Source organism: Pleurodeles waltl, chromosome 5 (genome assembly GCF_031143425.1).
Source record: "Pleurodeles waltl isolate 20211129_DDA chromosome 5, aPleWal1.hap1.20221129, whole genome shotgun sequence".
NCBI classification, from domain to species: Eukaryota; Metazoa; Chordata; class Amphibia; order Caudata; family Salamandridae; genus Pleurodeles; species Pleurodeles waltl.
The window spans coordinates 961,590,798-961,614,022 of NC_090444.1; the positions used below are offsets into that span (position 1 = coordinate 961,590,798).

Below are 23,225 nucleotides of genomic sequence, written 5' to 3' on the forward strand. Positions count from 1 at the left end.
TACTGGCTTTGGGTATCAGACCCCATCCAGGAGGCCACAAGACAGGCAGGGACTATTGGGCTGCAGCTGAGGGACCTGGGGCATTTGACTCTACTATCCAGGTGCCTGTCCTAAAAAGGGTCTGACAACTAGGCTGAGTACAATCCTTCCAGCAATTGACTCTCAGTGGTAGCAATGGTGAGCAGTCGCACGTTTCTCATGAAGTTTAGTGTGGGGGCATGGGGGCGTGGCCATGGTCTGGAACATGGCGCACGCTTAAATATCTAGCTCCGGAGGGGCCGGCCGAAAAACTCCTGGAAATCGCTCCAGAGCGAGCCGTTCCTCCTCGGAGCGCGGGCGGCGGACGGGCGGGCGGCGCGGCCGAGACTCGGCCGCGGTCCCGGGGCAGGCCACGAACCGAGTCCGGCCACCCGATGCGAGTGGAGGCCTGCGGCCCCTCCTCTTACTTGGATCCTCGGGTGGAAACGCGGGCCGCATCGAGAGCAGAGTGAGCGGCCCGCGTTCGGCGGCTGGCGCGTTCGGGTCTCTCTGCTGGGTTGAGGGGCCCGGAGCACCTGGCGGGGGCTGAGGGCCCTGATGGGTCCTTGCCCAAATAGACTCTTTCCTTGTTGGAGCCGGTGGAGCGAGCACGGCTCTGATTCCTCCGGGGCTAGCCTGAGCGCATGGAGCGGAATCCCGGTGGAACATTGGTGATTTGAGACGGCGATCCGGCCGGCGGGCCTGCCGTGGGGACCGTCTGAGGAGTCGCTGGAGGGGTGTGTTGGCCCCCATGAGTTATCCCTCGGGGGGCGAACCCAGCGAGGAGATTGTGATCTACTGCCTGACATGGTAGGACCGTGGAGCTACTTGAGGCCCGGGGGCACCATCGACTCCTGATTGTGGATAATGGGCGTGGCCAGGAGAGCTGCCACGGGCACGGAAGAAACACTTGAGAGTGAGTGAATACCCCGCGTGGGGAGACAACCAAGATGCTGTTGCGGCGCATGCTCGACCCCAGTTGGCGGAGTGGGGCCCGGTGGAAGGAGCGTGCGGATGAACCAGAACAGAAGCAGGTGGTAGTCTGTCACGGTTGGCTAACGTTGACCCCCCCCCCCTTGGGACTGGACGCTGGGGACGGCCGGCGAGGCGCCTGGGGCCTGGCCTGAACTGCCCGGGATCAGAGGTTGAAGCAGCGGAGACTGAAGCGAGTGGACAAATCAGAAGCAGAAAACACAAAAACGCTCAGGCCACGTGCCGGGCCCCCTGGGGTATACCCCCTTGCCTGACCAATGCCCCCCAAGGGCCAACATAAGATCAGAGCCATGGACCCCTTGGCACCGCCTGGGGACAGAGAGGCGGCCTCGCAGAACCGGTAACAAGCCAAAGTGCAAGACACCCTAGACAAGATACTGGGAGCTATAGAGGACACAAAGTCAACATTACAACGCGACATCAACCAAGTGGCGATAGAGGTGGGCCTCCTGAGAGTTGATCATCATAAACTGGCTGACAGAGTCAAAGAAACGGAAACAATACTGGCTGATGTCTTGCCGAGGCAGAAAGACGTGGCAGCGGAGATAACCTCTCTGGCCGGCACAGTGGCAAGGCTTGAACAACGGGCCGAAGATGCGGAGGGAAGAAACAGGAGGAACAATGTGCGCGTGGTGGGCCTCCCCGAGGGGACCGAAGGGATGAACATGGTGGAATTCCTAGAGAAATGGCTGAGCACGGTGGTTGCACCGGAGTGCCTGACCCCCTTCTACACACTGGAGCGAGCGCATCGTGTGCCGTCGAGACCTCTTGCCCCTGGCAGGCCTCCCCGTGCTGTAATCGCCAAACTCCACTCTACAAAGACAGGGACATCCTCCTACAGAAAGCCAGAGAAATGGGCCCGTTTAAAGTAGCAAATGGGGAAGTGACATTATTCCCAGACTTCACTCTAGATGTCCAGAACAAGCGCGCCTCATTCCTTGCGGTTAAAAGAGCCCTGCGAGACGAGGGGATACAGTACTCGCTGCTTTATCCAGCAAGACTAAGAGTGATTGCGGAGGGGAAGACCACGTTCTTCCAATCCCCGGAAGAGGCATGGGATTGGTTCGAGAGGCATGGGTCCCAAACGGTGCGACCCGCGCGCAAGAGCCCTGGAGCGAGCAGGACCCACCGGACCCTGAGTGGGAAGAGGTCCAGAGATCGCCCACGGATGGCACCAACGCAAACGCAGAGAGAGACGAGCAGGAGGGCGGCCCTGGAGGCAGCGGCCTGAATCGGTGGAGAGGCGTCTCCCCAGGAGGGTTCTGAAGAAGAGTCCGACGACACAATGGTATCCTCCGCTGGAGATACCGGGAGCCTGTCCTGTGCTCCGAGGGTGACCCCACAGACAGCTGACGAACTCGGATAACCCTGGCCTGCATTGGCGCCCAGCGACAAGATATGCTGAATGAACGCGTGGCCCCTCCGGACCTGGCCGCCCCCCCTGACTTGATTCTCGCCTGTCCGGCTTGGATGGCGAGTACTGCAGGAATGTGTTTGAACAAGTTGCACTGTTGCACAATTTTCTGGGCAACCTACAGTTCCGGAGGCGCCCTGGGGATGGGGAGTTGGGGTTTGCAGTTACGAGTTAAATTGGCAACATGGGTGGAGTGGACCGACCACAGTAAAGGTACGAGCATGCGGGGGGGTCAACCAGAATCCCGGGCGCGCCAGACCCACTCGTATCAGGCTTTAAGAATAAGATGGTAGACTACAATTTCATAACCTGGAATGTCAGGGGGATGGGCACTCCGGCCAAGAGACATAGAATTATTTCCTTCCTAAAGAGAAGGGGGGTGCAGGTAGCGATGTTACAGGAGACCCACCTGGCACCGGGAGAGGGAGAAAAACTAAGATGGAGGTGGAGGGGGCAGGTGTTCGCTACAGAATATTCAGCTTATGCAAGAGGCGTTCTGATTTGGATTAGGGCGGGGGTCCCCCTGACGATTAACTCCTCCAACATAGATAAAGAGGGAAGGTTTGTCATATTGGAGGGGATGTTACATGGGTCCCCGTTGGTCTTGAGTTGCATTTATGCCCCTAACCAGGACCAGGTTTCATTCATGACGGGCCTGTCCAGACACCTTACTCGCCAACACACAGGGGAAGTACTAATAGGAGGGGACTTCAACGCAGTATTAGACATAAACATGGACAGGTCCACCCCGCCACTGCAAGGCGCAACATCAACCAAGATAGCACAAAGACTAGCTAAGTGGCTGGGTAATTGGGGACTGGTGGATGTCTGGTGGATGCAGCACCCGACTGTCAGGGACTACTCGTTTTACTCGGGCCTTCACCAGGTGCACACCAGAATTGATAGGGTGGTCTGCACTGCGGGACTCGCTCGAGGTGTGACCCACTCTGAATACCTTGCCCGTACAATATCTGATCACAATCCACTATTGTTAACGTTGAGGGTACCACAGGACAGACACCCCATACCGTCATGGAGACTGGCCCCCGCGACGCTCGAAGACCAGGCGTACAGAGAGGCGCTGCGCTGCCACCTGACAGAACACATTGAAACTAACAAGGGATCCACCCCTTCCAGAGCCGTGGAATGGGAGACATTCAAGGTGGTGACGAGGGGTTTCTGTCTTGGGCAGTCGGCGGGGGTGAGGCACACACTAGAGAGGGAACTAACTGCCCTAGAGAGGGTCATGCACGAGGGGGAACTGAGACAGGGCCCTGTAGCACAAGTAGATGAAGAGTATGACCGCGCTCGCAGTGAACACTCCCAAGTTGAAGAACGGCTCAGATGTCATAGCACGCTAAAATACCTGGCATCCCTACAGTCAGAAGAGGGGAGGTTGGGTAAACTTCTGGCATGGCTGGTGCGCCCGAATGGAGGCAGCGAACCCATCACAAGCGTATTAGACAGAGGGGGAACCCGTAGACTCAGTCCAGGCCCCATTAATGACGCATTTAGAGATTATTACATGCACCTGTATAGGAGGCCTAGCAACCTGGAGACGGGAACATTTGACAATTTTTTTATGCAGATCCCCCTGCCGGTGCTGAATCTAGAGGACAGGGACAGCCTAGGGGGGCCGGTGACTACGGAAGAGATAAGCGATGCAATAGCGCAGCTGGCCCCTGGAAGACCCTGGCACGAACGGTCTCCTTATGGATTTTTACAAAAAATATAAGTCCTTATTAGCCCCCAGATTGGCGGAGATGTACGCTGAAGCGGTGCAGTGTGGAGAACTACCATGCACGCTGCGTGAAGCACTGGTAGTGCCACTCCCCAAGACAACCAATAGGGAAGCATCAGTGGCTGACTTCCGCCCGCTATCGATGCTAAACAGCGACTTTAAGATCCTTAGCAGGATCATGGCCGGCCGACTGCTCCCCCACATGACCACACTGATACATGCTGACCAGAACGGCTTCATCCCTGGTCGCAGCACTTCCCTGAATCTTAGACGAATTTTCTCCATCTTACACATGCCAGACGAATTGAAATTGCCAGCTGGGATCCTGTTGGCGGTGGATTTTGAGAAGGCTTTTGACTCGATTAGGTGGGACTATCTGAGGGCGGCAATGTTAAAAATGGGCCTGGGGGAGAGCTGGGTTAGATGGGTGGACCTGTTATACTCGTCCCCACTAGCGAGAGTGAAGACGGGTAGAACAATTTCTAGTGCATACTCGGTGTTCCGTGGAACCAGACAAGGGTGCCCCCTATCCCCGTTGTTGTTTGCCCTGGCGATTGAGCCTCTTGCGGCCCCGTTACGGGGAGAGGGTGTGGGTAGGGGGATGGAATGGAGGCCAACTTAGCACATTGTCTCTCTGTATGCAGATGACATACTGATCTATCTTAGGGACGGAACGAGTGGCCTCCCCTGGGCCCTAGAGGTTCTAGAGGACTTTAGGGAGGTATCGGGACTGCGCCTTAACCGCGGCAAAACATGTGTGTTTCCCTTGACGTCTGGTTGCATGCACCCAGCAGTATGTCCGATAGACTTGAACTGGGCCCCACAGACCTTTAAGTACCTGGGTATTCAAATATTCCACGAATTAGGAGACCTCAGAGATGGTAACCTTGGCAAAGCGCTCCGATCCTTGCGGTCCTCGGTGGGGTTTTGGCGCACACTGAAATTATCGGTGATGGCCAGAGTAGCACTGTCCAAAATGATCATGCTTCCCCGACTTCTCTACTATTTTGCCAATTTACCACTGTTGATCCCTCCGGCATGGTTCCGCGACTTGAACGTGTTGCTCAGGGAACTAATATGGGATGATGGACGTAGACGCACTGCACTCACAACCATCTGTAGGCCGACCCGCATGGGTGGACTGGGGGCCCCTGACTTTGAGGCATACTACCTGGCATCCCAGCTACAGTGGGTGTCCGGCTGGCTGGCGGGCAGAGGACGTCTGGATTTGAGTACTGCCCAAGGGGTAATGGATGCAGCATGGATTGCGGCACGCATGACTGACAGGAAAATAGCCCTCCCTGGGAACAATATAATGATAAGTGTCGTGATGGCATGCTGGAAAAGGTGTACGAAAAGGGTGGGAGTGGGCCCGCCGTATTCTCCAGCTTTACCACTGTCGGCACTGGCCCTGGAGTCCGGGGGGAAGGGGTCGGGAAGTTTGGGGCTTGGTCCCTGGTCTGCTGCTGGGATTGAGACAGTGGGTGGGCTCTTCGAGGGGGGAGTGCTGAAGGGATTTGCTGACCTATCGGGAGGGGGTGTTCCACGTTTTTTTTTTTGCTTTTCGGGAAGCTAGTGCACACTCTGAAAGACCACTGGGACACAATAAATGCGGAGCCCGCCACCCACGTGGTCCTGCACCTACTGCTAACATCAGGAGAGGAACCCCATTTGATTGCCAAAATATACCGGACCAAGGTTGAGGCAGCGCTAGACCCTTTACAGTCCTTGAGAGAACAATGGGGGAACACGATCGGGCGGGATTTGTCTGACTCAGAATGGAACAAAACACTGGCTTACCCCTGGATGATTTCACGTAACACACAGTTAAGATACATCCAATACAATTATCTACATAGGACATACCTCACACCCCACCGACTGTTCCGTATATACGGGGGGGTCTCTAGGACATGCCCGAGATGCCGGGGGGAGATGCGGACTTTGACCACATGGTGAGGGGATGCCCGGTGCTTCAGTCTGGTTGGAGGGAGATACTGCCTATCCTATCAGAGCTATTTGGGACGGAATTGCGACTCACCCCTGAGCTGTGCTTACTGGGTCTCAGACCGGTTGCACTATGCGGAAAGGTAGGGGGACGTTTCCTGGACCTGTCCCTGGCCCTTTACAAGAGACTAATCTCAAGGGGCTGGAAGGCCTCAGGCAACCCTCGCTGGCTGACTGGAAAGGGGAAGTTACAAGATGGTCTAGGGCCGAACTACAGGTCCTGAAGGCAGGTCCCCATTGCCCCGGGGTGGGAAGATTTAGTGACGAGCTGGGATGGTCTACACAAGAGATCAGCAAGCCCCGAAGTAGTAACAGAAGGTGATTAGCACACCCTAGGAAGTTGTCCCAGAGGGGAAAGTTCCCAAATAGGCGCCAGAAGGTGGCCGAAATTATATATAGACCATACCGAGAGTAGTAATGTGAAGACGATCGTGCCGCTAACTGCCACACCACTATTGGAAACAGTGAGTGGCGTGAGTGGTCCGCCGTCCCCCCTGTACACTGGTGTGCCCTGGCCTGGCCCCCCCCTCCAATGTTGCTATGCTCTCGTGCCTTAAATACCAACAACTACGAGTCCCACCCACACAAAGCCGTAAAGTTGACCTCTTGTGGTTTTTTTCTTCTTTTCCTTTTATTACCTTTGTTTATCTACCGTTTTTCCCCCCTCTTCTCTTCCTCCTTTTTCTCCCCCAAGCTATAGCTTAGAACGGATTTAAGTTTATTGTTTACCTATAAGATCCAAAACAATAGTGTAGTAAAGCGAGGAACATAACACAGTATGTCAATGAACACAGTTTATTAAAACCAGGGACAAACGTATGCATAAAGAATGTTAACAGTACCAAAGTAATAAGCAACGAACCAAAAGAAATGTATACCACAAATGTGCATTGTTAAATGGTCATGTATAATATGTGCAAGATGTTCCCATGAACAGACATAGAACTGTAAAGCAACAAAATGTTAATAAAATATATTTTTAAAAAAAAATGTTTAGTGTGGGGGCACTTGGACGCTGGACTCAAACCACCTCCAGGACTGCAATAAGATCATTGTCTAGCCCAGTGCTTCTCTTCATAAAAGACAGGTACTTAATTACACAGAAAGCAGAAATACTGCACCCAACATTCACGTGAGCCTATCTGATTCACTGGTGTAGTGGATCCTATTGAGTTTTAATGGGAATCAGGAGTTTAGCTTAGCTTTGTGGCTGGCTGGCCTGTGCCCCCTTCACCTAGTGACTTTTAACCTACTTAGCCTGCTCTGCCTTAGCGCATTCATTTAATTATTTCTTCCAAGGTGGCTGCTATGTTTATAGTTAGACCATTTTTTTGATTTCATATTATCAGTGCCACCCTGTGAAGGCATCACTATCAACGGTCAAAGAAAAGTGATATACGTAGGTATTCACATCATGTCCCTTTCCCACTTACTTGTGACTGGAAGATAATGTACTTTTGGAAAGAATTGTTTATATAATTGCTACCCCAAGCATGCCTCCTTATCTGTTGTTTGGGAACATCCTGCGTCAGGGGTTTTATAAGATCTGTATTAATCCATCTCGGGCAGACAAGGTTATCAGAGGTATTCCTACCAGATGCCATCAATGCTATCTATGCTATACGGTGCCTTGATGCAGACCTAGCCTTCATGTCACCACGGAGCTTGATCTAGAGACCTCATTCCAAGGTAACAAGGGTTGGGGGACGCTTCTCATGGACACATTACTGGCAGATTAGGTTTATTACACCTAGCTCTCCTTAGGTTAGAGATTAGGATCTCCATGCTAGGGTTTTAGGAATAATTTACATTATGGGGCTCATTCTGAGCCCGGCGGGCGGCGGGAGCCGCCCGCCTGGAGGGAGCCGCCAAATGACCGCACCGCGGTCAAAAGACCGTGACGGCCATTCAGACATTTCCTCTGGGCCAGCGGGCGCTCTCCAAAAGAGCGCCCGCCGGCCCAGAGGAAATGCCCCTGCAACGAGGACGCCGGCTCAGAATTGAGCCGACGTAGTTGCAGGGGTGCGACGGGTGCAGTTTGCACCCGTCGCGTATTTCAGTGTCTGCATTGCAGACACTGAAATACACAGTGGGGCCCTCTTACGGGGGCCCCTGCAGTGCCCATGCCATTGGCATGGGCACTGAAGGGGCCCCCAGGGGCCCCGCGGCACCCCCTACCGCCATCCTGTTCCTGGCGGGCGAACCGCCAGGAACAGGATGGCGGTAGGGGGTGTCAGAATCCCCCATGGCGGCGCAGCAAGCTGCGCCGCCATGGGGGATTCCAAGGGCAGCGGAAAACCGGCGGGAGACCGCCGGTTTTCCTTGTCTGACCGCGGCCGAACCGCCGCGGTCAGAATGCCCTGCGGGGCACCGCCGGTCTGTCGGCGGTGCTCCCGCCGGTCAGAATGACCCCCTTAATGTTATTGCAAGATGGTGGGGCTCTTTGTATTTACAACTCTCATTTTTACAATTCTGCTTCTTGCATTGTTCATTATGCTAATCATTGTAGCTCATGCATTTTACAGTAGATTGCAGTCTTGTTAATTAAACGTATTGAACACTTTACTGCTTCTCCTTCATTGCCTGTGTGTGACTGAGACTTATTGCTCATGTGAGAAAAGGGTACTCTCTGTTTAACCACAACTCCCTTGAGATGGTGCACTCTAGAATCCATGTGTAAAGGCTGCCAAAAATCACCTTTTACTGTTTGGGTTTTTGGTGAGGTACTGCTTGGGAGGCGGGAGGGTTGTGCTGACAGTTGCAACTTATTGTACGATTAGCCTAGTTACCTACAAACAAAAGTGCTGTCATCCCTAAACCAGCAGTCTCGCCTTAGACTGAGAGTCCAACTACAACACTGGCGTGACTCCCTCTAGGTGCTAACCCTTCATTCCCCTGTGCATCTTGGTCTTCAGGGTTCATTGTGTAGCTTGTAATACAGCACAGTGTGCTCCATCCCACTTGTCTTAGTACATACAGCCTCTGGGGAATGGGGGCCTGCTGGAGTTGCTTTCCCATCTTTGATTGGAGCCGTAAATGGGCCATGTTGGTTCGTCCTGCTGTGGCGGGTTCAATGACAATTGGGGACTTTTGCTTAAGGGCATATCGCAGCCCCCCTGCGAGCATATGCCATCCAAACAGCGAGTCTTCTGGAAGGAGTGACAGGACCAGGTGCTTTTGGCATTGGCCTTCTTTTGAACTCCGACGTGGTTGATGCAGGGAGCCCGGAGGCTTTGCGGGTTTGGCATTGATTCTCTGGTGAGTCTCATGAGGTAAGTCATGCTGCGGCCTCCCTGAATAGAGGTAACTGGCAGTCCTCTTCTCCTAGTCTGGGTTCCACACATGGCAGCATACTTCCAGGCACTGTCCTGGGATATAATATCAGTCATCCGCTTAGGGTTTGAGGTGTTCAGTGCCTTAGCTGCCAGGCACTATTTTCGGCACATTGTACTACAGGGCGAAGGCCTTGAATCTTCTTAGCAGGATGTCTTGAGGCACTTCTGAGCAGTGCAGGGTCCTCTACTCATTACATGGTACCTCATATTTGGTTGTGTGTTCTTCTTCAGACCAGTCAAGGCGACACAGCACAGATTGGCTGTGCCCCAGTCACAACGTCCATGTTTTCAAACACACATAGCAGGTGACATAACTAGGCATTAATTCCAGCTTCAGTCGCGGCTATGAATAAGGTAAATGGCTCGTGGCACCTTGGCAGTAACAACTATGGATAATGTAAGGAGACCGCCTGACACATTTATGCAGTGCGACAACTCCTTCAACAAAGCTGCACAAAGAGATCAGTGCCCCCAATCATGACTCCCATGTTAGATGGTGAGTCTCTGTTGAGCGATCGCCTAGACTAGGTTTAATTACTACAGTCTCTTCTTTGGTTGGCAAACCTGCAGGGTTGGCGCTTCCTTCCCTTTCACACATGCTGGATTCCTTAATTCCTACAACAAGTTCAGCAACATCTCTTTCAACTCATACTTTAGGTGATATTCCTTCACCTCTTGGAAGTTTGCTGTTGGGTGACACCAACTCTTGGTTGCACAGTAGTCCTCTAAGTACTTGGAGAAATAATCCTTCCTTAGTCATAGAGAAATTGGAACTGGAGCTGCAAGTCGGTCAACAGCTCCCATGTTTGTATGGTTTAACAGACAGAGTCGGTAGGTTCAATAAAGCTGCCTTCACTGAACTATTTTGTGTTGATTTTTCTTTCATGTGTTCTTGACAGGCTATCTTTCTCAGCAAGCCTTTATATTTGGGGATGCTTTTCAAAGTGGGACTGTCTCCAGGTGGAGATACCACTACAGAGGTACGAAAGAGGTGTAATCATACTGCACCCTGACTATTTACAACCACTTCTGATTGAGATCAGGAGGCGAGACAAAAGTGTGCTCACCTTCGAAGACACCCTTCATCCCTGATGACAGATTCTGCAGTCCTCACCTTTTACCCATGCCATCCAACATATGGCAGTTATAGGAAGATGAATTAACAGAGCTCATTATCAGAAAGAACCCAAACTACTTCTAAAGAAAATCCTGTCTCCTCTTTTCTCACTTCAGTGTCTGATTTCTCCCCTCCCATCTCAGGAATGTCAGAAATACACTTCTGCGATCACTAAAGCATTCTCACCCTCATCTTGTACACATGCCGAGGCTAGGGGCTTCCAAAGTTGAACCCACAGACTATATATCATTCTGGCTTCTTCAGACGCAGATGTACTATATGCCAACAAAATCACATGCTCAGCCCTTGGGATATGGGTGCTAGGTTTCCAGGTTTGTTGTGAACATTCAGATGAATGTGCAGGTAGACTTGTATTTACAAGATGCAGGTGAAAGGGCCTGGTCATTATAATCACTACAAAACATGGTATTCTGCCACCACCAAGCTACATGCATGAATCCAGTGAGAGTAGTCCATCTGTCACAATGAGGGCTTGTATCATGTTCCACTACAGGTTTAGGACAAGTCCATAACCTATTGTAGTTAAGGGTAGGACTTTGCCTTCAAGCACACAATATATTAAATTGGGGTGAGGACAAAATACCAAAAAACAGGGTAAAAGATTGAGCAACCAGGGCAGAGGATATACGTTCACATCATGTAGGAAACGGTACAGTCCCAACAGGGTGAAATATAGGGTTAAATTTACAGCCCTCAACTCAGTCTTTAAGTATAGTGTAGAGAAAGGGACTAGGACATTGGAAAGCCAGAAGAGTTGAATATGTACCAGCAAGTGATTTTCAAAGTTGAGAAACACATTTCTCTGGATGTACCACAGGCAAAAAAGAGCACAGTGCGAAGCAAAATGTTTCTAGTTGAAATGGGAAGAATATTTATGGGTTACCAGAGCAAATTCGGAATTCATAAAATGCTGCTGTAAAGAGGAATGTAAAAACATATCTAGTTGGATAGTGTAGCAAGAAATACATTTAGACAGCTGAATACTGTTTGGTTTTGTTGAAGCTTATAGGTGTTTATGACTATGACCCCTGATTCACATCAGTATCTTCTAAACAGACATCTATGCAGTTAACCTTGAAGAGGTCATCACCACAGTCAATCTAAATACAGTATCCTCCATCCTGAGTATCCTCATTTCCACAGGCCACGGCATTCAAAACATCGGATGAAAGACAAAATCATAAATGAAAATTTAGGGCTTGATTCAGAGTTTGTTGGACAGGTTACTTAGTCATAAAAATGTCAGGTATCCAGTCTGTTTCATGACAAGTGCGCTATTAGGAGGGGATAAATGCCACATTTCGACAGAGCATGTCATCTTCTAAACTATAAATAAGACCATCAGCATCTGCTAAACTATAAATAAGACCTCATTCCATACAAAAATGCATCCCCATCATCATTTTATAGAAAAGGTTCACAACGTCAGGCAGCATTCCAACAGTAAAAAGAATGCACCACCACATCATCAAGCCCTTGTTATAACATCTGGTCAACTCACATTGCATTTACTGAGATACTACAAGGCTTCTTGTCCATCCTCTAACCTGTGGTCTTCAGCCTCTACATTGAACTTCTCAAAGTCCTTCCTGGGAATACTGGAATCAAGATTTATCAATTTGTAGATGACACCCTATTTTACCTGACGGTATCTACAATGATGGTCACCATCCACTACAAGTAATGTATCTCCCTTATCCAAGCATGGTTGCCAACTGCCTGCCTCAAGGGAATCGGAACAAGACAAAATGTATCCTCATGGACAGCATTTGACCAGCCCAGATCCAGTGCATTCATCACCACAGGATGTGACTTCATTTTCTAGCATCAGTCCCTACAAGACGTGACAACACTGGTTTCCAGCCGAAACCATCTTTAAAAGAAGAAACCAGACAAATGGGCTCCATTCCCTAGCATCCATCTACATGGGGATTGACATCACTGCAATTCTAGCATTCATCTTTACAAGAAGCCCCATCACTGGTTTCCCCTCTAACACCATCTTTGAAAGAAAAAGTAAGACAAGTGAACTTCATTCCTCAACATTCATCTCCACAGAATACACTACGGTAAATACAGGTAAATAGCTTGTTGGCCCCCCTGATAGTGCTTCAAACCGCAACTGTGCTTCCTGTGTTTTCCCACGCAAAGAGCAACGGATCAGTTTAAAAAATGGGCAAAATTCCATTATTTCACGCACCATAGTTACCATGCTGAAATTATGCTCACCTCCATTCTAAACAACGTTAACTCATTTCTGGAAAAAACATGTGACCTACGCTCCAGCTAAAACCCAATTGTGCAAGCCAAAACCTTCAGCACCCTCATCTCCCAAAGACCTTGCTGACAACAAATGCTCCACCCACAGATAAGAAAAAAGCAGGAGTCAAAATCACCTCAATTACCTCACAACTCCTTAAGTCCCTCCACTTAATACGCAGACACCTCATCACATCAGCGAATACCAAATACTATACCAACAACATCAATGAACTGCCAACAGAAGCAGAAAACTCTTCAAAATAATCACGCACTTCATCAACTGCCTGCCTGTATTTCCTAAGCCCCACTCCATGGACAAGTGCAGTGCTATCAATCACTTTTTCAGTTAAATTACAAATGATCCAACTGCACGTCAACAACACGAATCCTCTTTGAAACTCAGCCCTCCCTACTACATCCCAAATGTTTCATATTCAAACCCCTGTCTGTCAAAGACCTCATCAACCTTCAGTGCATAAGTTATTAAGTAATTAGTGTAGGGCTACAAAGTTTTGCTCAAAGTCCCAGTGCTACTGAATGTAGAGTATGAAGGCTGTCTAGTCATCATTCTATGCAATGCCTCTTTTATCTACTACTGTCCATTGCCTTTTCCTATTATCTCACTCTTGCAGATTCCCTTTCATGTCTGCTTTATCCCTTTATTACTCTTTTTCTGTCAGTCTCTTCCTTCTTCATTTCCCTTTTTGTTTATTTCTCTCCTTCTGGGTCAAGGTCCAGGTCCCTGAAAATGAGTGTGCTGTGCCCCACCTCCAACCACTGCCCCAGAATAAGCACTGCCAACATCCTCAACTCCATCAAAGCCGTCACCTATGAAGATTATATTTTACCCTTACCCGTCCTCTAACCCCTCCATGGAAAAGCCCTCTCACCATTGTAAACACTTCCTTCACTCGGGGCATCTTTCCATTACATCTCACGACAGACCACATCCTTCCAGTCCTGAATAAACCTACACTAGATGTTGACAACTGTGCCATCAACCCATCACTCAAGTACCTTTCATTGGTAAAGTGCTCATAAAAGCATGTCTCCAATGGAACTCAGATGAAATTTTCCTAACTGGTTCATTTCCTACCTATCTAAACAGCAACAATTCATTCACACAGGCAACTCGAGGTCACAGAAGCTTCCAATCACATGTGGAGCTCCCCAGGGTCCCATCTTGTCTGCTTTCATCTACATGATCAAACTTCACCAATACACTGACAATACAGAACTGCATTTGAATGTGTCCTTTTCTCCGGACATCCAATACTCAAAACACTGCTTGCACATTATTCAAGATCACAATCGGCAATGACTCTATGCCCTCTCATAACCAGGGCAAAATCAAACTGAAGATACAGAGCACAATATTAGCAACAAGACAACAGGCCTTCTCCATGATTGCACCCAGCATCTGGATCAGCATTCCTATACAGGGAGTGCAGAATTATTAGGCAAATGAGTATTTTGACCACATCATCCTCTTTATGCATGTTGTCTTACTCCAAGCTGTATAGGCTCGAAAGCCTACTACCAATTAAGCATATTAGGTGATGTGCATCTCTGTAATGAGAAGGGGTGTGGTCTAATGACATCAACACCCTATATCAGGTGTGCATAATTATTAGGCAACTTCCTTTCCTTTGGCAAAATGGGTCAAAAGAAGGACTTGACAGGCTCAGAAAAGTCAAAAATAGTGAGATATCTTGCAGAGGGATGCAGCACTCTCAAAATTGCAAAGCTTCTGAAGCGTGATCATCGAACAATCAAGCGTTTCATTCAAAATAGTCAACAGGGTCGCAAGAAGCGTGTGGAAAAACCAAGGCGCAAAATAACTGCCCATGAACTGAGAAAAGTCAAGCGTGCAGCTGCCACGATGCCACTTGCCACCAGTTTGGCCATATTTCAGAGCTGCAACATCACTGGAGTGCCCAAAAGCACAAGGTGTGCAATACTCAGAGACATGGCCAAGGTAAGAAAGGCTGAAAGACGACCACCACTGAACAAGACACAAAAGCTGAAACGTCAAGACTGGGCCAAGAAATATCTCAAGACTGATTTTTCTAAGGTTTTATGGACTGATGAAATGAGAGTGAGTCTTGATGGGCCAGATGGATGGGCCCGTGGCTGGATTGGTAAAGGGCAGAGAGCTCCAGTCCGACTCAGACGCCAGCAAGGTGGAGGTGGAGTACTGGTTTGGGCTGGTATCATCAAAGATGAGCTTGTGGGGCCTTTTCGGGTTGAGGATGGAGTCAAGCTCAACTCCCAGTCCTACTGCCAGTTCCTGGAAGACACCTTCTTCAAGCAGTGGTACAGGAAGAAGTCTGCATCCTTCAAGAAAAACATGATTTTCATGCAGGACAATGCTCCATCACACGCGTCCAAGTACTCCACAGCGTGGCTGGCAAGAAAGGGTATAAAAGAAGGAAATCTAATGACATGGCCTCCTTGTTCACCTGATCTGAACCCCATTGAGAACCTGTGGTCCATCATCAAATGTGAGATTTACAAGGAGGGAAAACAGTACACCTCTCTGAACAGTGTCTGGGAGGCTGTGGTTGCTGCTGCACGCAATGTTGATGGTGAACAGATCAAAACACTGACAGAATCCATGGATGGCAGGCTTTTGAGTGTCCTTGCAAAGAAAGGTGGCTATATTGGTCACTGATTTGTTTTTGTTTTGTTTTTGAATGTCAGAAATGTATATTTGTGAATGTTGAGATGTTATATTGGTTTCACTGGTAATGATAAATAATTGAAATGGGTATATATTTTTTTTTGTTAAGTTGCCTAATAATTATGCACAGTGATAGTCACCTGCACACACAGATATCCCCCTAACATAGCTAAAACTAAAAACAAACTAAAAACTACTTCCAAAAATATTCAGACTGATATTAATGAGTTTTTTGGGTTCATTGAGAACATGGTTGTTGTTCAATAATAAAATTAATCCTCAAAAATACAACTTGCCTAATAATTCTGCACTCCCTGTATTAGGATTGCTCCAACATTTCACCAATTTAGGAAGGTGCACACAACATACCTCTGTAAGAACACTGTATTCTAATGTAGTAACAGACCAATTTTGCTCTTCAAAATCAGCTACCCTACCAATCATATGTCGACTGTGCCTTTACCTTGGACTCTGTACAGTGCTCCGCCACCTTTTGGTTAGGTTTGCGCTATATAAATACCACATGAGTTCATATCTACATACAACTCAATTAGCTCTTATGAGGCTTATTGTGTGCAGACAGTTTTCATGCCAATTCATTTCCTAAGCATGCTTTAATATATGTTATTGGATTGATAAACGTGCATGCTAATAGCAATACAAAAACCTTTACAGCCTTACAGATTTCTTCATTGCTGATATCTCACTGATGTCTTAACTTCATGATAACATTTAAGATATTCATATCTTGGATCCCAATGGGTGTACGCTGTTGAACTTGAAGATGGGTGCTTTGAACATGAGAATTGGACAAAGCTTGAGCTAATCAGCATCTTCTTCTAATTCATAGGACCGCATCATTTTGGGATCCAACAGCGCTTATCTGTACATTGGAATTCCCAGTGAACGCAACAATGATGACATCTCCAGATATGACTATGACTTCTTTCATTCAGAGCTGGCAGCAGCTGAAGGTTTCAGTGTTGATACGCTTGGTAAGGATGTAATTAATCAATGTACAATTTGCATTTTAAGACATTTATTTTTAGTTGTATTGTTTTTTTAAGACTGGCTTGAGATCTGGTCCCCTGCATCCTAGTTGAACTATCAGCTTTCACCACTGCTCCACCTCACACAGACTACAAGGTGCGAAAAACCAAGTTGTGCATGTGGTTTGTTGGGAGGAGGAAATGCTAAATTATGCTGCAATCACATCTATTTTGGGAGGCCTTTGTTTCTATATCGCATCTTCTTGTTCATCTCATATTTTGTTCTACCTTTACACCTTCTGCTCTCAGAAAGATTGCCTATGACAGAGTATAAGGAATACCAGATTCAGCAGGAGGAGTGATGTAGGAAGCTGGCTCTGTATGTACTATATCAAAAGGCCGCCCGCCTCGCGGGAACCGCCAAATGGCCGCCCCGCGGTCAAAAGATCGCGGGGCCATTCTGACTTTCCTGCTGGGCCGGCGGGCGCCCGCCAAGGTAGCGCACGCCGGCCCAGCGGGAAAGGGCCTGCAACACAAAAGCTGGCTCCGAATGGAGCCGGCGGTGTTGCAGGTGTGCGACGGGTGCAGTAGCACTCGTCGCGATTTTCACTGTCTGCTATGCAGACAGTGAAAATCATGCTGGGGCCCTGTTAGGGGGCCCCTGCAATGCCCATGCCAGTGGCATGGGCAGTGCAGGGGCCCCCAGGGGCCCCACGACACCCGTTCCCGCCATCCTGTTCCTGGCGGTAAAAACCGCCAGAAACAGGCTGGCGGGAAGGGGGTCGGAATCCGCCATGGAGGTTCAGCCCAACCAGGGGAAATCCGGCGGGAAGCCGCTGGATCCTCTTTTCTGACCGCGGCTTTACCGCTGCGGTCAGAATGGGCAATGAAGCACCGCCAGCCTGTTGGCGGTGCTTCCGTTGCCCGCGGCACTGGCGGTCTTGGACCGCCAGGGTCGGAATGAGGGCCATAGTGTGCACAGAGTCCAGGGGTTCCCCAGAGGCTTAACAGAGCCTAAGGTAGATAATACTAATGCTCTCTTTTGCGGTAGTGCGGTCGAGCAGTTAGGCTTATTAGACAGTAATGCAAAGCATTTGTTGTACACACACAGACAATGAAGGAAGCGCACACTAAATGACTAACTCCAGGCCAATGGTCTTTATATAGCAAAAATATATTCAAGTTGCAGGTAAATACATGAATAAGTAAGTATTCAACATATGTATCAATACCACTTTGGATAGAATTGGCAAGTTATACAGTTTTCAAATAAATGGCAATAATCTGTTTTAAAAGCTGTTTTAAAAGTTGACACACTGCAATTTTCAGAAACAGTTCCTGCTGAGAAGAAAATTAGCACAGTTTCGAGGTGAGTACACAATGTACAGTTCCAGTCTTTGGGGGTTAGGAAGTCAACTGGTCAGGGTTCAAGTTAACCCCAAACACCCACCACCAGCAACACGGGCAGGCTGGGTGCAGAGGTCAAAGATTAGGCAAATTTAACATGGGCTCCGATGGAGACTGAGGGCACTCAGTATCAGGGCGCCTGCAGGTAAGTACCCACGTCTTCGGAGGGCAGACTTGGGGGGTTTAGAGGAGCACCGGGGGCACAGGTTAACACCAAACACACACCCTCAGCGGCGCAGGGGAGGCTGGGTGCAGGGTGCAAACACTGTGTCGAGGTCCCAATGCTTTCTTATAGGAGGGCCCCGGTGGTCAGGTCGATGCTGCAGGCTGGGTCCTTGGGGGTCAGTTCCGGAAAACCACAGGCTGGACAAGGAGGACGGCATCCTGCTGGATGTTGCTGCACCAGAGTTTGTATTCCCCAAGGCCAGGGGGCTGTGAGTTCAGATTACCCTTTGGCGACGGGTATCTTCGTCCAGTCCTGTCGCGGTCAGGGGGTCCACAGGATTCAGGCTGCAGGCATTGTCATGTTGGACAGGAGGGGTCAAGCCAGGGTGGGCACTTGCTCAGAATCACCTGGGGACCAGCTCTAGTTGGTTGGACCACCTGGACACGGGCCGTGGGCATCAGGTGCAGAATGGACAGGACTCGCAAATCCGGGTGGTTCTGGAGTCCTTAGATGGAGTTTCATTTTGGACAGGGCCACTGTCCACTGGAGTTCTTGCTCCTCTGTGATGCAGGCAGCCCGTTGGAGACTTTTCAGAGGTCGCTGGTCCTGCAGGATGCGTCGCTTTCTTCTTGCAGGGCTTTCGAAGCTGGAGACAGGCCTGTAGGGCTGGGGCAAAGTTAGTTTGCCTCTTCAGTCTTCTCTGCTGCGGTTTCAGATTAGCAGTCCTTCTTCTTTCTTCTTGTGAGGTCGCCAGGAATCTGAAGAAATGGGTTCAGTGGAGCCCCTAAATCCTGGATTTAGGGGTGTTACAGGGGTCAGAGGGCAGTAGCCAATGGATACTGTCCCTGAGGGAGGCTACACCTTTCCTGTGTCCACTCCCTTTGGGGAGGGGGACACAGACCTAACCCTATTGGCCCCTGCCCTCCAAACTAAGATGGAAGATTTTGCAAGGAGGGGTTTACCTCAGCTCTGGACACCTTAGGGGTGGTCCCAATCTGGACACCTGAGGGGTGGTCCCAGATGAGGTGGTCACTCCTCCCTGCTTTCCCTAATTTTTCCCCCGGACTAGTTGCCATGAGTGGGGCTTTGTCAGAGGCGCGGACATCTCCACTAGCTGGGGGGCCCTTGCGCACTGTAACAGGACGCCTGAGCCTTTGAGCCTCATCGCGAGGTGTTACAGTTTCTGTAGGGAGGAGGTGTGGAGAACCTCCACCCAGGACAGGCTTTTTTTTGGGCCACCGAGAGCACAAAGGCTCTCACCCCAAGTGGTCAGAAACTTGTCTGAAAGTGACTAGGTGGCACAGACTGGTCAGTCCTGCACGAGCAGTATGGCTAACATACAGGGGGCATCTCTAATATGCCCTCTGGGTGCATTTTGCAATAAAACCAACACTGGCATCAGTGTGGGTTTATTGTGCTGAGAGGTTTCCTACCAAACTTCCCAGTATTTAGTGAAGCCATTATGGAGCAGTGGAGTTCGTAATGACAAACTCCCAGACCATATACTCAATATGGCCACACTGCATTTACAATGTCTAAGAATGGTCTTAGACACTGTAGGGGCATATTGCTCGTGCAGCTATGCCCTCACCTGTGGTATAGAGCACCCTGCCTTAGGGCTGTAAGGCCTGCTAGAGGCGTGACTTACCTATGCCACAGGCAGTTGTTTGTGGGTATGGCACCCTGAGGGGGTACCATGTCGACTTTGTCTTTTTTTCTACCCGCCAGCACACACAAGCTGCAAAGGCAGTGTGCATGTGCTTGGTGAGGGGTCCCCTTGGGTGGCATAATACATGCTGCAGCCCTTGGGGACCTTCCCTGGCCACAGGGCCAATGGTACCATGGGTACCTTTTACAAGGGACTTAACTGTGTGCCAGGGGTGTGCCAATTGCGGAAACAATGGTACAGTTTTTGGGAAAGAACACTGGTGCTGGGGCCTGGTTAGCAGGATCCCAGCACACTCTCAGTCGAGTTGACATCAATATCAAGCAAAAAAGGTCACTTTCCTAAAAGTGATACCAAAAAATAATTAAAAGGTAAATGAACAGCCCACTGTTTATTGAGTCTAGTAATCTACATTTTTGCCATCAATTCTCTTGGGGAGCAGGAGATAAAATGTGCTACCAAAGATGGGATCCTGCCTGACAATCCTGATGGCCAAGGCTGCATGCTATCATTTTTGCATGAAAATGAAGGACCTCATGTTTGTGGTAGTGTGGTGAAAAAGCACTGACTCGTGCACCTGGGGCAAGACAATGACGTCGAGTTTAGTTGGTGTCTAATTGTTTTGTAAACAATCCCAAAGTCTATGAGAAAGCAACCAGCAAACAGAGGCATATTAAGGTCCGTGAATTGTCAAGAAGAACATAATGTGGTCAAAAGCTGAACTCAATTTGCCTGGTTCCATGTTACCAATATAGCCACTAGCTCACATCTCTGCATCAGCATCACCCGCATACAAAAATGTGCGTAGCAGTATTTGTTAGAAAACTTTGCTCTATAGAAAACTTTTTTTACTGCGTGTAAAATAAATATTCTTAAGGACATCAAGGCAGAACTTGTGGTCACAGTTCTATAGGAATATTTGATGTTTCTATATTTTCTGCCATTTGTTATGGGGTAATCAGTAACCAAAAACATGTTGTTGAGAACGGCATTGTGCCTGAGTTGTGGTGTAGTTTGAGCTTTCTCCTTGCAGAGCCAAATCAAAGCAATTGCCTTGTTTCAACCTCATCCAATGAGATGGCACTCTTTTTCAATGGTACCAGTGTTTTATAGAAATTTCACATATATCCCAGATTGTTGGAGGCCTCAGTGGTTCAATTGGCAGGCAGATGTATCTAGAGATGGGTGTGGTTGACTCTAAAGGGGGTTCTGTTTCAACCATGGTCAGTGTGGTAAAACTGCTTAAGAGTTTAGCACTTTGATATTCTATTGTGGTCAAGCAGGGTTATAGGTGCTGAATGCAAAGAAATTACCATGCAGTGGCTTTACCAGGGGTGACCAATTTGGAAGTTAAATTGCCAACCAGAAGAGTAACTTTCGATGGTGCTGCAGAAGCAGTAGCAATGGAACCCAGAGGTTTGTACTTCAATATGCACCTATTATGGTTGTCTTTTAATACCTAACTGCAAAGCAAAGGGGTCTATTTTCCTTGTTTGCAGTAAGGCCTATGGCACCCTTGTTATGCCACTGTTGGCTGCCTGACATCTGGAATCAATCATGACAGGCTGTCCGGTCTCCTTTCTCTGTTCATGACTTCCTTGTGGCACCACCTAACCTATATCTGGGCCTTTTCAACACTAGAACCTGATTAGCCCTCCTACCACCAAATGAGTTATCGTTGTCTCAAAAGGTTCAACTTTCCACAAATGTAAGCCCAAGATTTATACAGCAGAAACAGCCTCTCTCTGGGGATTTGTGTAACTTACGGGTATAGCTCATGGTAAGAAGAAGTTAAAATCTGGCTCCTTATATCCTAGTCGTTCTGAGGTCAAGGGGGTAAATTGAACTCCATGTGTGGCTGGAAGAGGTTGGAGCTCCCTGAGCCCAGGTGACATATCTGAGAGTGTGGAAGAGGTTCAGGCAGATGGAGCTGGCTGGTGGACTTGAGGTTGCAAGGTCAGTATGTAAGTACCATTCTAAAACCCTAAGGGCAACCCATAAAGGGCACATGCAAGGTGCGCAAGAGATTGTGTTAGACGATACCTTCCTTATTAAGGGAGCAAAATGCCAAAATGTAAATTCAGGTCTTCAGAGGAAGGCAACAATCCAGGTGCAGTGAGAGAAAGAACAATATGTGTGCGCATGTAGAGTCAGTGTAAAAGGACTCCATATTAGGGTCACTGGGCGACCCAGTAAAACCAGCAAACCAGTTTCCAGTTGTGACAATGCATTGTTAATTCTCACTTCATCCAGTTGGTTTAGGTCATATGAACTAAGACTGAAAGACCTAGAATTAATTTGTTTGTTAGGTCTAAAACACAGTGGCCTGGTGACACTATGTCATCTAGTCCCTCTTCCCTGAGTGTCCACTGCATGTAGATCATGGATCTCTGACCTCAACTCTTAACATGTGGTCATTGGGAGCATGACAGGTGTGGGGCAGCTGGGCAAAATAGGCACAGCCCCTTCTGCCAAACCTACATTTTGCCTGCTTCATTTAGAGGAGGGACAATGTTCTGGAATTGCAGAGCCTCAGCCATTAATATCAATTGAGTAGGTATCACTCCAATCATTCGTAGATTGTCAATGCATCCTTAAATTCAGGGGAGGTCCTTCGAAAACAAAAGTACATTTGCCAGCATAATATGTGAGGGTGACTTTGTTGATAACACAGTTGAAAAGTCAAGTGATGATTCAAAAATCCTGGTGCACTAAAGGTCGATCTCTGTCTCACCATCAAGCACAAGCATTCTTGTTAAATGGTTATTGCTTAACCTTCTACCCACCTTGACAGCAACCAACTCCTCAGCTATTTTCCAGTCTGGTGTCCGATCACAATGAATTCCTAAGAACACCTCTACTAATATCAGCTGAGGGGTTAGGGAAGAGTCTATACCGTGATTCTTCTAAACTTATAATCAGCTTTTGACATAGTAGAATGTGACCTTCTAAGCAGTCAGCTGAAGATCTTTTCTGAAACAGACGACTGAACCTTACAGTGGTTTATGATATAGGTTAAATGTGAACACTTCTCTCACACACCACCATGGTGTTGTGTGTCATGCTGCATAATCCCCATATCTCTGATCCAGGCTCAGAGGATTGACCTTGGTGATGAAGAGGGACAGATTCCTGGACAGGTGTAAGTGAGGCCACAGTTCACAATTAACCTTCAGTGACCCTTTAATGACCTTCTTGATCCTGCCGGGTAACTGGCTACTGGTGCCGGGATGCCAGCGCAGAAGGATCATATGACTAACAAAAAGAACTAATGGTGGTGCATAATGGGAGTATGAGTGCCAAACATTTACCACTCAGCCCACCGGCAATTCTCTGTTGAGTGACAGAGGTGGCGTGTCCCTGTCTCCTAACTCCTTGGGCTGGATAATGGCTTCTGCAAAAGCAA

At 48.7% G+C, this 23,225-nt stretch overlaps 1 protein-coding gene across 1 annotated transcript in view; it reads left to right on the forward strand.

The window, feature by feature from the left end:
* Positions 1-23,225, forward strand: part of LOC138297073 (kinesin-like protein KIF28) — a 783,037-nt gene that overhangs the window by 610,885 nt on the left and 148,927 nt on the right. The window contains exon 14 of the mRNA XM_069236578.1: positions 16,442-16,586. Within this exon, the coding sequence (XP_069092679.1) occupies positions 16,442-16,586 (145 nt within the window). The remainder of the gene's footprint in view (positions 1-16,441; positions 16,587-23,225) is intronic.